At 26.5% G+C, this 13,776-nt stretch overlaps 1 protein-coding gene across 1 annotated transcript in view; it reads left to right on the forward strand.

Moving 5' to 3' along the window:
• Positions 1 to 13,776, forward strand: part of LOC119676157 (elongation of very long chain fatty acids protein-like) — a 36,767-nt gene that overhangs the window by 20,856 nt on the left and 2,135 nt on the right. The window contains exons 2-4 of the mRNA XM_038087390.1: positions 8,250 to 8,387; positions 12,792 to 12,899; positions 13,311 to 13,391. Of these exons, the coding sequence (XP_037943318.1) occupies positions 8,250 to 8,387; positions 12,792 to 12,899; positions 13,311 to 13,391 (327 nt within the window). The remainder of the gene's footprint in view (positions 1 to 8,249; positions 8,388 to 12,791; positions 12,900 to 13,310; positions 13,392 to 13,776) is intronic.

Below are 13,776 nucleotides of genomic sequence, written 5' to 3' on the forward strand. Positions count from 1 at the left end.
TTGGAAGTAGACGAGACTTCCAGTCACATTCTTTGTAATTGCCCAGCTTTGATCTGAGCCAGGAGAAGATCAGTGGGTCGAGAACTACTCTCCCCTTCTGACATCAGGAGGTTCTTAACGGCCGACATTCCTTGTTTCATTTGGAAGGTGGAAGGACTTCTGTTCGGTTAGGATCCGTTGCAGCACAAGAGATCTGTCATAGTCGTAGTGCTCCGTACCGTTGGGAGTTGTTATTCCGTTTATTTCTATTCCTATGCTCTTTAATCAAGTGAAAACAAAAAATATCCATGTCTGATACTTGACTGTCTATTATACTGTTCATGAGTGAAGACGAGAGACCTATTAAATTAACTAAATTCGACGGGATTTTGTCTCTACTCTTTTATACTAGGGGTTCTTTTTGAGGAATGCTAATGCTAAAAGCTAATTGAGGTACATGGAAGTTATCCAATGGTTTGTCACTACAACCAACCAACCGTGCCATGTCTGACATATTCAAATCTCACAAAACTAAACAGTTTCTAAGTTTAAAAAACTTTCACGTAAAAGTGTCTTATATATATGCAGCTTATGGGGAAAAAATAAATACTGCACCTACGATTACTGCAATTGTGTACAACAATTTTAACATAACACTTTTTAAATTTTAAAAAATATAGTCGTACATTACTGTTAGCCATTCCTTTCTTCATCTACGTATTATACAAATATTATTAACATCAAAATTTTGATGCTGATTTGCCCTTATTGATTTTAAAGCTCACCTAACAGTAATAAATATTCTTTGAAGATTCCAATACAGAATAGAGTTAGATGGCTAGTTGGCTAGTTGGCTTTATTGATGGTTTTTTGTGGGGTTATTTGTTTGATGGTTTATTTCTTAATTGTGTAATAGACTTGAAAATGAATAAAGCTTAAGAAAAATGCTCTCAATGTTGCTTTATGTTGCATATATATATTTAAAAAAGGGTTTAAAAATTAACCCATAATTAATTAATTAATTTTTTCTTAAAAAAATACATTTTAAATATTGAGTCCTTGTTCATGGGAGAAATATTGTGGTGTACACCAATAATGTTAAATAAATAAGACCCATATTGTTTCTGAATGAACGATTAGTAAAGACAATTGAGTCATGTAGAACTGTAGAATTTTCAACGGCTATGCCTTCAGTATAAATTCGATTATTCTTTAGTGCATATAGAGTAGAATAGCGAGATCAATTATTTCCTCTGTATCTCCTCTTTAGTGATATGAAGTGCAACAAAGTAAAGAATTGTTTATTTTGCCGTCAAGGGTTTTGCCTATTTGTATTTTTATCAAAGGGACTTTAGCTTTAAGCGTAGCCTACAGATCTATTTGTAGACTAGTTTCTGATAAACAAAATTTGTCAAAGGCTTCACACAAGCATGAAACAACATAAAAAAGTAAAAATAAATAATTTACAATATCCCTTATCCTTATCGTTCTTATCGCCGTTGAGTAAAGTTGTAGTCTAATGTTTGCGTATTTCGATGCTCTCTGTCGTTTCTAATTTCCAGCTATCTTTTATATATTTGATTATTTAGGCATTATCTCTGTCAATGTGCTGATTTTCCGTTATTATACGTCTGGTGATATTTAATGTTATGTGAGGATGTACTTTTTTCGGTAATTCTCTTGCTTCATTTAGGTGATCTTCAAGCCTTACTTCAAGTCTTTTTTTTTTGTTTTTTTTGTTTGTCACACTAAATTCATTTTATGGTTATTATTTAAAAATCAATGATACTTAAATTAGTTAACTATTAAATAAGATGTAACTTATAACGTAACAATTGGCCGCATATGTATATTGGATATCGATTTACTTAGTTGAATATTTTTAACTTAAAAGGTTTTCATATTATCGATGCATTATTAAAAATAATAATCAGAATAATTTTTAATATTATATATCATAAACTTTTCAAACCCAATTTTTAGAAAATTATTAATATACGTGTTTCTGAATATGCTTCATATTTATTTAGTATTGCAACATTTATAGAAATTCGTGATAATTAAAATCGCACCAATAATTTACAAATGTATAGTAATTAATTAATACAGGAGTTTCATATAATTTTAGTAGAAAATTTCAAACTGCAATTTCTTAAATTTTCGCCCAACAATTATTTCATAAATTTCATTTTCAAAAGACATCATTCACAAACCATAATTCGTATGCAGCACTCCCTACTTTCAAACCTCAAACTCAGATGCATTGAATGGTTTAAATCAGTTGAGTATCAATAATGTAAGTAATCATTCTCACGTTTGCAATGAGATATCAACACTGAATACATCTTACCATTGAAGTCAATTAAATTTTCCAGCTTATGAAAAACCATCAATTTCGCTAACGAAAATCTGCATATATGCACTTGCATATTAATTATTTTCCTCAAAATTGTATTGTAAATAGGCAAATTGCAGTTAAATCATTTTGATTCGTATTTCGTGTGGCTTTGTAAAGAATTTCTTAACTTTTGGCATTACGTAATGTTTGTAATTGTATATGCATTGGATAGATGGATAGATGCATGCTTGAATTATATCTGCCCCAAGTATATATGAGTAAGTATATATGAGCACAAATATTTTTGTGCTTTTGTGTGTACATTTGGTTAATAATAGAGATCGAAAGTGTTCGCGCCAAAAGTGCATACCAAAAAATTATTAAACTGATCAGAAAATCGCCAGAATTTGTGCAATAATTACAATAATTTTACAAAATTGGACAGCAAAGAGCTGAGTTCAGTTTTGTAATAAATCAACAAAAATAACAAAAGAAAAAAACAAAAAACAAAAAAGTGACTAAGAGTGTATTCAGCATTCTGAAGTAATATTTATTAAAAATATACTCATGAGCACAATACAAGTACTTAAGTTAACTTATATTTGTAGTTATAAATGTATATACGCATACAGATACATATATACAGATAATTTAAAAATAATAAAAATCATATAAGAAAATTATAAATATACATCGCGGCCAACTGACTTCAGACCAACGACATTTGCTAACTTACGTTGATTTTAACTGACAGATGAACGTGAAAATGTATGAATGAATGAATGTGTATGGAAAATCTACAAAAAAAAATCATCAAAAGATGCATGAAAATAGTTAGACATGTACTAGTTTATCAAAAATTATCTGTGGTTTGTATACTAATTTGTAGTCAATTATTACAAACCGCTGTATAAGAGGCGTTTACCTAATATTTTTTTTCTAATCAGCGATATTTTTTTCTTTAAACTTTTTGCAAATTTTATTACAAAAATTTTATAAAAATTTTAAACTTGGAAATTTTAAGGAATAATATATTTTTGCGTCATATCAGCTAATTATTTTTAGATTCATAAATATTACAACATTAGTTTTTATTCAATTTTAAAGTGGAAAACTTTTAAGTAATTCTCCAATGAATATTCGCACTCAAATAAAAATCGTGCAAATCTGAGTTTTTTAATTGAGTAGTTAAATATCTTTAATATATTTGTATTTTAATACTTCCATTATAATATATAATTTGTTTAATATGATTCGTAAAAGCAGTTATTTCATTTAACCGCAATCAGTGTAAATACTAAGCCACAGCAAAAAAAAATTTTTTGTAATGCTTATTGGAAATTTTTTTGGAATGAAATGAAATTAATATTCTAAGTTTACCATACGCGGAAAAGTACTCCGTAAATTTCACAGAAATATTGATTTGTTCATAAACAAAACTATAATAATAAATACAGTTCATTAAATCATTTAAAGATTAAATTATCTATTAAATTAATAACGGAACAAAAATCACATTTTTATGTTTTCGATTTATGATTTTAGTGACGCTTAAGTCTTCTCTTCTGTTCAAGTAGGGTATAGGTGAACATTTTTTTGTTTTGTACTATAATATAATTGATGTTTAACAGATCACTAGATACCAGAACAAATCAATAGATATCATTAATTTTAAGTGCATTAATATTAAGTGAAGGGAGTTTTTGTAACAACATGGTCTTACCAGTTCAGAAAAATAATGGTTTTGATATTTCCGTTTGATGTATTTATAAGTTTGCTGTTGTGATTGTTCTTTGGTCTCTGGAATATAGTCATGGGTCAGAATTATGTTAATGATTACGAGTTGGTTTAAAAACTTCGGACTATTTTGTTTAGACTGTTCTAATAGTGTCTCTAAAACGATTAAACGATATCATATTTAGTCACGACACTCACTGCACAGAAGTTTTCATGCCAAAATCATCCTTCAATATATCTCAGATGCTAGAAAGCCTTCCATGTTTTAATTGTTCCCTCTTCAATATATTTCATACAATTTTTCAATGTTTACTTTGGAGATGTCACTTTTTGGGTGTTCAGTCGTCATTATGTATAGTGTTAAGTCCACGTTATAAGACAGTCAGCTACCTTTTTACTTTTATATTGGCGTGTAATAAATTGTATTAAATTTAAAAAGGATAAAAAATTATTGAAGATTTGAAATAGAAAAATTCAATCCTTATGAGATACTGCTTTTTTGTTGTAAAATTTTGTTCTTTTTTGAAAACAGAATTACAAATATTACTAATATTTAACCAAAACTATTCCAAAAGACTTTATTAGGTGTCAAATTAAAAGAAATTGAATAGACTAAAACTTAGTTTGAGAGTTGAGCTGCTTGAATAAACTGTTTTTAAAGGTATTAAAGATATATTGATTGTATGATTTTTTTCGGGTAGAATTCACTGAATAGTCGAATAGAGACTAAAAATGTTCAATTCTTATATTAAAAAATTAATTTTAGCATCTTTGCCGATTAAGTTTGAAACAGTTAGTACATAGATATGATTCGTAATTTTAGTATACCTACGTATGCAATGTGATTATATAAATATATATGAAAAACTTTTTTTGTAATGTAACAATAAAAAAGTTTTTGTTTTTGTAATGTAGTAATTAAAAATAAAAAACTTATTTATATATTCACATTGTTTATAATAAAATTACGAACGTTTTTTAAAGATTAAAAATAGATAATATAAATGTAAATTTTAAATCATTAAAAAAAATTGAAATTATCTGCAATATTATTTCAAGTGTATTCTAATATAAAAATATTGATATATGATTTTATTGGCATTGCGTTTAATTGATGCTTTGTAATAATAAGGAAATGTTTATTAATTTTGATACATATTTCACTAAAATATACCAAGTAGATATGGAGGGAGGTGTTTGTGTAGGGTGCGACAAGGAAATGCACGGGACTGTAGAGTTTAGCCAATGTAATATATTCTTATAGTAAAGTTACGTATTTGTGTTATTAAGTATTTGTATTACATAAATATTTTACTAAGAGAAAAGTTTTAAAAATATTAGATATTCTTTTAATAGTTTTATATATTATTAAATCAAAGCAATTTGTATGAAATATGAATTTTTAATAAAAAAAATTGTAAAACGCGCTTGAAGTGTTTATTAAATTTTCTAGTCGAATGCTTGATTAATAGCCATAATTATTCTTACTTAACCCTCAATTCATTAACAATAATGGATGAAATCAACAAATAACTATTTGTTTAATTTATATATTTAAATCGTGTATTGTATGGTTAATAAAAATGAATAAAAAAAGAAATGAAAGTTTATATAAAACTATGGTTTATAATTGGAAATGTAACGAAAATCAATATTTTTCATAGTAAGAAATTTAAGTAAAACTTAATATTTAATTTTAAAATTAAATAAATACACTAAAATCAATTTTGCATTTATATGAATGCCATCTTACATTCAATTTCATTAAAATTAATATTTATTGAGTCTTGCCCGCACACCGAACCTGGTTTTGTAACAATCCTGATAACATTTTGCTGCAGTTGCCTTGAAAACGATAACAAGCCGAAAATTGAAAATTGAAAAACAACTCAGCATAGAAATTAAATTTAAAAATACTAAAGATACTTTGAGAAACTGGTATTTAAGCTGTACTGAACACAGTAGATAAATTGCAATATACAATTAAGTGATTGGTGGTATTATGGATCAAGGCTGAGTGAAGAGGTGAAGAAATGCAATAAGCACGTGCAACAAAATTGGCATTGAATACTTTAGAGTGTATCGAAATAAAAACAAAAAAGATTTATTGGAATTTATGTCGATATTTTGCAGCCGGTTCTCTTAATTGTTCTCAAGTCTTTCGCAACATCCTCAACAGCTTCTGTTTTCGTCGGATGGCAAACTTAGTTATCTTGTAATTATTTATCATGCACGATTTGGAATGCATTAACAAATATTGATCATAACAATCTGTCATCTTTAACTATAATTTTTAAAATTTTTCCAATATTAATTTTGATATGTTTATCCGGTATTCTTAGTTGAATTTTATTGTATACTTTATTTACTTTCGAAAATTTCTTTTATCATGTAAGTGCTAATATATTCTTAATAATTTCAAGTTTAACTTTAATTCGCATTTCGCATTTACAGGGTTTAGTTAATTCTATATAAACAATGATATAGCTAATTGTTTTTTATCAAACACAATTTTTGCTACCCCATAGGACTAGTGCTAGTTTTAATCTTTTCATTCTATATTATTTACGTGTCTGGAAAAATAGTGAAAATGGTGATATCATTTTTAACATTGACACACTGTCTATAGAAACTTTTTTTATAAACTATTTTTATTCTTTGTTTTTAGTGCTATTAGAAATCATACACATGCTCTGCACCTATTTTTCACATATTGAGGAAAAAAGAGTCATATATCTTTTTATGTTGTGATATTATAAAACATATTTTTGAGTACCCTTTTAAGGTATGTGATTCCTTAAAAGAGTTTCCATATAAATCAATTCCATATCTGCAAACATGAAAGCATTCCTTTTATTAGAAAGTGCTTCTCAAAAACCATAATAGATAGAGAACTTAAATTTTTTAATAAAACTGATAACCGATAAGTCTTATTTCGATTTGCTAGGTGACTTCAGATTATTCGGAAGTTTTGTTCCGATTTTGTTCAATTTTAATATTCAAAGCCAATTTTTTTCGAAGCCGCTTAAGTCTTAAGTCTTCGAACTCGATAAGTCTTATTTCGATTTGCTAGGTGACTTCAGATTATTTGGCAGTTTTGATTTAACAACACATTTTGTTCAATTTTAATATTCAAAGCCAATTTTTTTCGAAGCCGCTTAAGTCTTAAGTCTTCGAACTCGATAAGTCTTATTTCGATTTGCTAGGTGACTTCAGATTATTGGCAGTTTTGATTTAACAACACATTTGTTCAATTTTAATATTCAAAGCCAATTTTTTTAGAAGCTGCTTTATACTAATATGCCTTGCTTCTTGAGATATCTAGCTTAAAGTTGTAAACTGTTTACATTTATACTGTTTAACATCAATAGTATACCAGTTTAGAGTTTCCACTATGTTTTATAATACCAAACATTCCCAACTATATTAGGTGTGTATATATAAATATATTAAATATCAGGTCTCTACACGTAGTGAACTATTGTAAAAAAGCACAAATGCTTTGATGAAGGCATTTGTAATGCCAGAGTAGTTAATTGGCAAAAAAATTTGTACTGAATAAAACACATTAAGTAAGTAAATAGATAACACAAATAGGTTGACTATATCTATATCTATAAAACACCCGTACAAAAAACTGAAAAAAGTTAGCTCATATATTGAAACATACATACAATTTGTGTTATTACAAATTAAAATATAAACTTTAGTACATACATTAAATGATATATGTTAACGATATGTATAATGATAAGAAATAATGATATGTTTATATATTTGCGTAATAAGTATTTCAGATTAGTTGAAACCAAATCCATTTTTTTTATTTTTTTGTATTTTTATATTATCTGGAACATCACATTTTCACCATCCTTACATATTTTCATTATTATTAATGTTTTTTTATTCTTTAATGTTATATATATGAGCTTATAATAATTATTTATATTCTAATTTATAATATGAACTATATTTATTTATAAATATATACTTTTTTTTCACTCTCCTTACATAATTTTATCACTTAATCTTTTATATTAACTATATATATTTTACCTCTTAAAAAAAATACAATATATATTCTTATTATATTTATTTAAATTTTATTAAAGAATCAATTATATTTAAGTATATTTTTCAACCGATCAAAATATTTCTCAATTATAAATAAAACAAAAATTTCTATTTCTTACAGGAATACATTACATCATTTTATGAAGGATGGCGGGACCTTATGGATAACAAATCAGATCCGCGAACGAGAAATTGGCCCTTAATGAGTTCGCCCTTCCCCACCATAGCAATTAGTTTAACATACGCTTATTTTGTAAAAGTGAGTATAATTAATAGTTTGGACAGTAAAAAATAAAAATAAAAATAAAAATATACAAAAAACCACAGTAATAAAAATGTTGCTGGAGGGTACTTTATTCTGCCAGTTAAATGCGGATATGGGGAAATCCCTTTAGAATGTAGTTACAAATTTTTGCTACCAATACTAGATATCTATTAAAAGATGTTAAGAGAATGCAACCAATTACATATGTAGTGTGGCTTTTGTAACCACAACATGTGAGTACTTACTTCCCTCTTAGCAAATGTGCACTTAACTTGATCAAAGTATATAATTTATTTATGCATAATACACACTTAACTCCTCTATAAAGTTAAAATCTCAATGACTTGCAATAAACACAAAAGCATTTTATATTGCCTTTAACAATTTAATGACGTCGACTTTTTATTAGTTTTTTACATTTCGAAATGAAATTCAAGTTCATTAACAAAAGCACTAAAAAATGCAAATTCTAGAAGAATATAATCTGCAAAGTAATATAATTAAGAATATAGCTTTATGTCTGACATCTGCTTAGGACAGTAGATTGAATCACTTTGAATGTCGAACTACTTTGGACATTGCTCCAAAGAGCATTCGAGACTGAAAACTAGTTTACAATTCCTTTCGAAGTGACATGTGTAGTTGCTGTAAACAAATATTATTTTATTTAAAATCATGAACCTGTAATCTGGCTATGCCTGTGCAGCTTGGAGTTTTTCCATGCTCCACATGTCCACTGAAAGCTGTAGTGCTGCTTGTGTGTGATTCAATGGTGCGCTGCAGCATAAGTAGCGCATCGGTGCGGTTTTGAAATATGCGCAAGATAAAAGTTCAGGGTCAGGAGAAACCAGTAAAACAAAACAAACTGATAGTGTGGTGAATGTTTTTAATAACTACAGCTTAGGTTTTAAATATATGCTATTGACAAATCTGATATAAAAATTAAATAAAAGTTATAAAATTAATTATTAAAGATGCTTTTTAGAAAAAATAGCACAAAAGACTTAAGCAACAAACTCGCTTTTAGTAACTCTTAAGCGGTGTAACCTTGATGCGCCTTTCCGCCATAAAATGCGTGCATTATAAATTATCGCATAATAAACTTATTACATATAAAAAGTAAAAAATGCTTTTAAATATGCAATTTAAACATTATTATGCAACTATATAAATACCAGCAGCGGCAATAAATACATACAAAATAAAAAAAAAACGAACTTACATAAATAATATTTTCTCTAAGTTTTTGCAAAATTTGACATTGTTTCGCAGATGATTTGATGCTTCCTCCTGAAATATTCGCATCATTAAACGCCAACATTTCGCAGCACTGAGGAGCCAAAAGTGTTGGAGCATCTCTTAATTGCTAAATTTACGAGCATAAACTAATTTCTACAATTTGAAATATTTTTTCCAAGTATAAAAAGTTTGTCACATTAAAGCATTCGAACACCAAAGCAAAGCACTAAAAATCAAAGCATTTTATGCAATTTTAAGTATTCACATAAAAACTTAAAAACTTAAAAAAGCAAAAAAAATGAATTTATACATAAAATAAAAAAATAAATTTAACAAATGTTGCTGCAACACATTATTGGCTTTTATTACGACGGTTAGCGAGTTTTATTTTGAATAAAATGCAAACATTACAGCTAAATTCGCATTGGAATAAATTATCAAAGTAAATTTTGTTAATTAAAAGTGGGGTAAAGAAATAAGAAACCATTTTTTTTGCTTACACATTTCCAAGTTTCCACTATTCGTAATTTTTAATTTCATTAACAAATTTTTAATATAGCATTTTTGACTTACAACGTCTAGGCATTAGTATTTAAGACATCGTTTTATTAGAACTTTTGGCAAGTAACTAACAGCTGTTATATCTTACATTACATAAGTACAACAACATTTTTCATAAAAAGTTACTTTTTATAAATAAATTTATATATTTTTCAAGGACATATCTTAAATTCAATGTTATCAAGTCAGCTGTTGGGTTTAACTAACTGCTATCTTGTTGCTGGGACATGGAGGCTTATCCACTTAACATCAATCAGCTCACTTTACTTAATATATTGGAACTAGTACTGAAGTTACATTAAAATTATTTAGGAGCTTATCTACAGCTATAAATGAATTACTTACCTAATTACTTACTTATTGCAACTCTTAACTTTCACATAAGTATAGCCCTTTAACAATCTTCTTAAATTGAATCCCATTACTATTTATATAATATACATAACTCTAAATACACATAAAAAATTAATACGTTTAAACGCAACGTCTGTCTTGTTATATTGCTACTAGGTTTAAAATATGTGTCACCAATCTAACGTTACTTTAAAAATTTGATTTCTCGATCGAATGCATTTTTTTATATGGATAAAGTGCTTTCAAGTACTTGAAGTACTTCATGTGATATCAATAGTATATCAGTGATTTAATGTTAGAATCAAATCTCTAAAGTTTAGATTTTAATGAAAATTGATAAGGCCTCCCTACTGTATGTAACATACCGTACTGTATGTAACAGATGTTACTTGGAATATACGTGCACCTAAATCCTGGTTCGCATCACTCTTTTTGGCTACTACACTTTCAGGAGGAGTTAAAATTTCAACGCATTCGATAACACGACTATCGATACATAATCTGGGCTGAACTGAGTTGTCATATCAACTGCTCATAACTTTCATTTTATCAACATTGTTTTATTACTGATTAAGTACCACCATTATTTATGTCTTTACTTATTATCTAGATATTATTTTTTTAATTGCTACTAGAAACAGGATGAGTGAAAGGATACAACCTTATTTAATCCTTTTTCCCTAGTTTTTATTTGAAGGTGGTCGAAGGCCTATAATCAAATAAATAATAATAAATAAATAATAATATTATTTATTAAGTTTGTCTATTATGGTGTCTACTTGTCCATTCGTCTTTCTGTCTATTTCCTTTCTTGTCTGTCTCTCTGTTTGTCCTTTTGTCTGTCTATTTTTTTGCATGAACAAAATTTTTTCTGAATTCAGAAAAAAATTGGCTGTCTCTATTAGATAGATCTAAACAAAAAAATAATTAATAATGAATATTTGTAAATATGAGTACAATATATGTAAATATATAAATTATAATTCTTTTTTAATTAGCTTGAAGTTCATTAATGGCAGAAAGAATTGAGAAAATTTAGTAATTTAAGACTTCAGACGATCATACTATAAAAAAAAATACCATTTCAACGTATTCGAAATTTGATATATAGATATATCCTAGATAGCACATAGTGAAAACACATTAAGATAAAGTATTTTTTAATCCCTATCTATTTTTTGTACTTTATAATTATCACAGCAAATTGAACCTAATATATTAGAATACCGGCTGTTTTAATAGGACATTTCAAGTTTCCTTAAAGTTTCTATTTTTCGAATTGAAGAATACTTTTGAAGGAAATGTAAGAGCGTCAGCATTTATACATACTGAGAGGTTTACGTAGATACAAAACACAATAGATCTCTCTGATATCACATTACTAAACTAATCATCATATTTGAACTTATTTATATGAATTAAGTGGGATTGCGTTCATATTTTGAAACATAAAAGATTCGCCAGCTGTTTTTGAATTTTGAATCTAACCTTCCGTGAAGTCCTAATTCTTCAGAAAGTATGAACACTTAGAAACATCTAATACAAATAATTACAATGTGAAAAACTTACGATTTGCGGTACTTTTAATATATTGTGTATCATATGTTAAATATGATAAACTATAAAAATAGTATTAAAACGCTGGTAAGACTGGCTTACCATTAAGTAAAATAGGCATAAACTTGAAGTAAAATTACAAAAACAGCTGATGTTAACTCACTGAGTAACAGATCGAGAGTCAAATCTAGTTTGACAACACTATACAGTGTTACTAACTTTTGAGCGTGTTTTTCGAATTATTAATTCCGGTTACGTTTTATACAGAATATATATACATTTATTTACAGAGATTTATGTATAAACGTGTGGTATTTTGTATTTTTAAATATTTTATAAAACATAATAGTTTTACAATGAGTCATAATTATGAAAATCAATTTACATTGGAACTTTTCAGTGTTTTAAAAACAAAAAACTTTTGATATTTTGTGCAACTCTATTCGCCCAAAACTTGGCAACTCTTATAGTTTTTTAATTTTTTTTTATGGTTTTTAAAAATAGAAACCATTGGCATATAAAATTTTTAACAACATTTTTGAATGTCTCAATAACATGACGCGCTACTAAAATAAATTCGCACATTTTAATGCTTTATTTTGAAGACATTATTTTTTTTTTAATTAAAAAAATTGCAAAATTTTTAATTTTATATCAAGTTTTTTAACAATCTGTCTTTGTTTGCAGGTACTTGGTCCCAAATTGATGGAAAACAGAAAACCCTTTCAGTTAAGAAAAGTTTTGATTGTCTATAATTTTGCACAAGTCATATTTAGTGCCTGGCTATTTTATGAAGTGAGTATTTACTTTATTTCTTCTAATTATAAAAAACATATTTCTTTAATATCAATTTATTGTAGAATATTTATGTATTATAAACAATATTAATATAATATAAATATATTATATTAATAATATAATATATAATATAATATATATAATATATATAATATATATATAAATAATATAATAATATATAAAATATAATATATAATATATAATATAATATATATTAATATAAACAATATTAATTTATATATGTATATATTGAATTATTTAGAAAAAATATTTTTGTTTTATTTAGTGAAAATTCTATATAAAAGAGTTTTTTTTAATTAATTTTATTTTATAATAATAATATATAAACAATTATTTATATGCATTGAACTATTATTAAAAAAATATTTTTCCTTTATTCACTTAAAGTCCTGCATAGGAGGCTGGCTAAATGGTTACAATATTCGATGCGAACCAGTCGACTACTCCCCTTCTCCAGCAGCGTTAAGGGTAAGTAGGCGTCATATAAAATTTGTAAATTCAATATTTACAAAAAGTTTATTTATTTATTATAAATTTATCTATAATGATGCAGTTAAATAAATAATAATCTATGCATGCAGAATCAATCTATGATGCAGAATATTAAATAAATAACTCATTACAATATTTATTTCACATACATGTCACCTTAAAAATATTATTCGTCTTATATAAAAAATTCTATTATTATTAATAAACCTTCAAAAAAGTTATTTATTTTTTATTTATTAAAAACAAACCTGATTGGATTTTAACTCAATAAAAAAAATACTAAACAAATTTTCTTGGTGGAGCTCTTCACAAAAAAAAATTCTATAATATATTGAAGTATTGTTCATATAATAAATTTTTT

This window comes from Teleopsis dalmanni, chromosome 2 (assembly GCF_002237135.1).
Source record: "Teleopsis dalmanni isolate 2A chromosome 2, ASM223713v2, whole genome shotgun sequence".
Classification (NCBI taxonomy): Eukaryota; Metazoa; Arthropoda; class Insecta; order Diptera; family Diopsidae; genus Teleopsis; species Teleopsis dalmanni.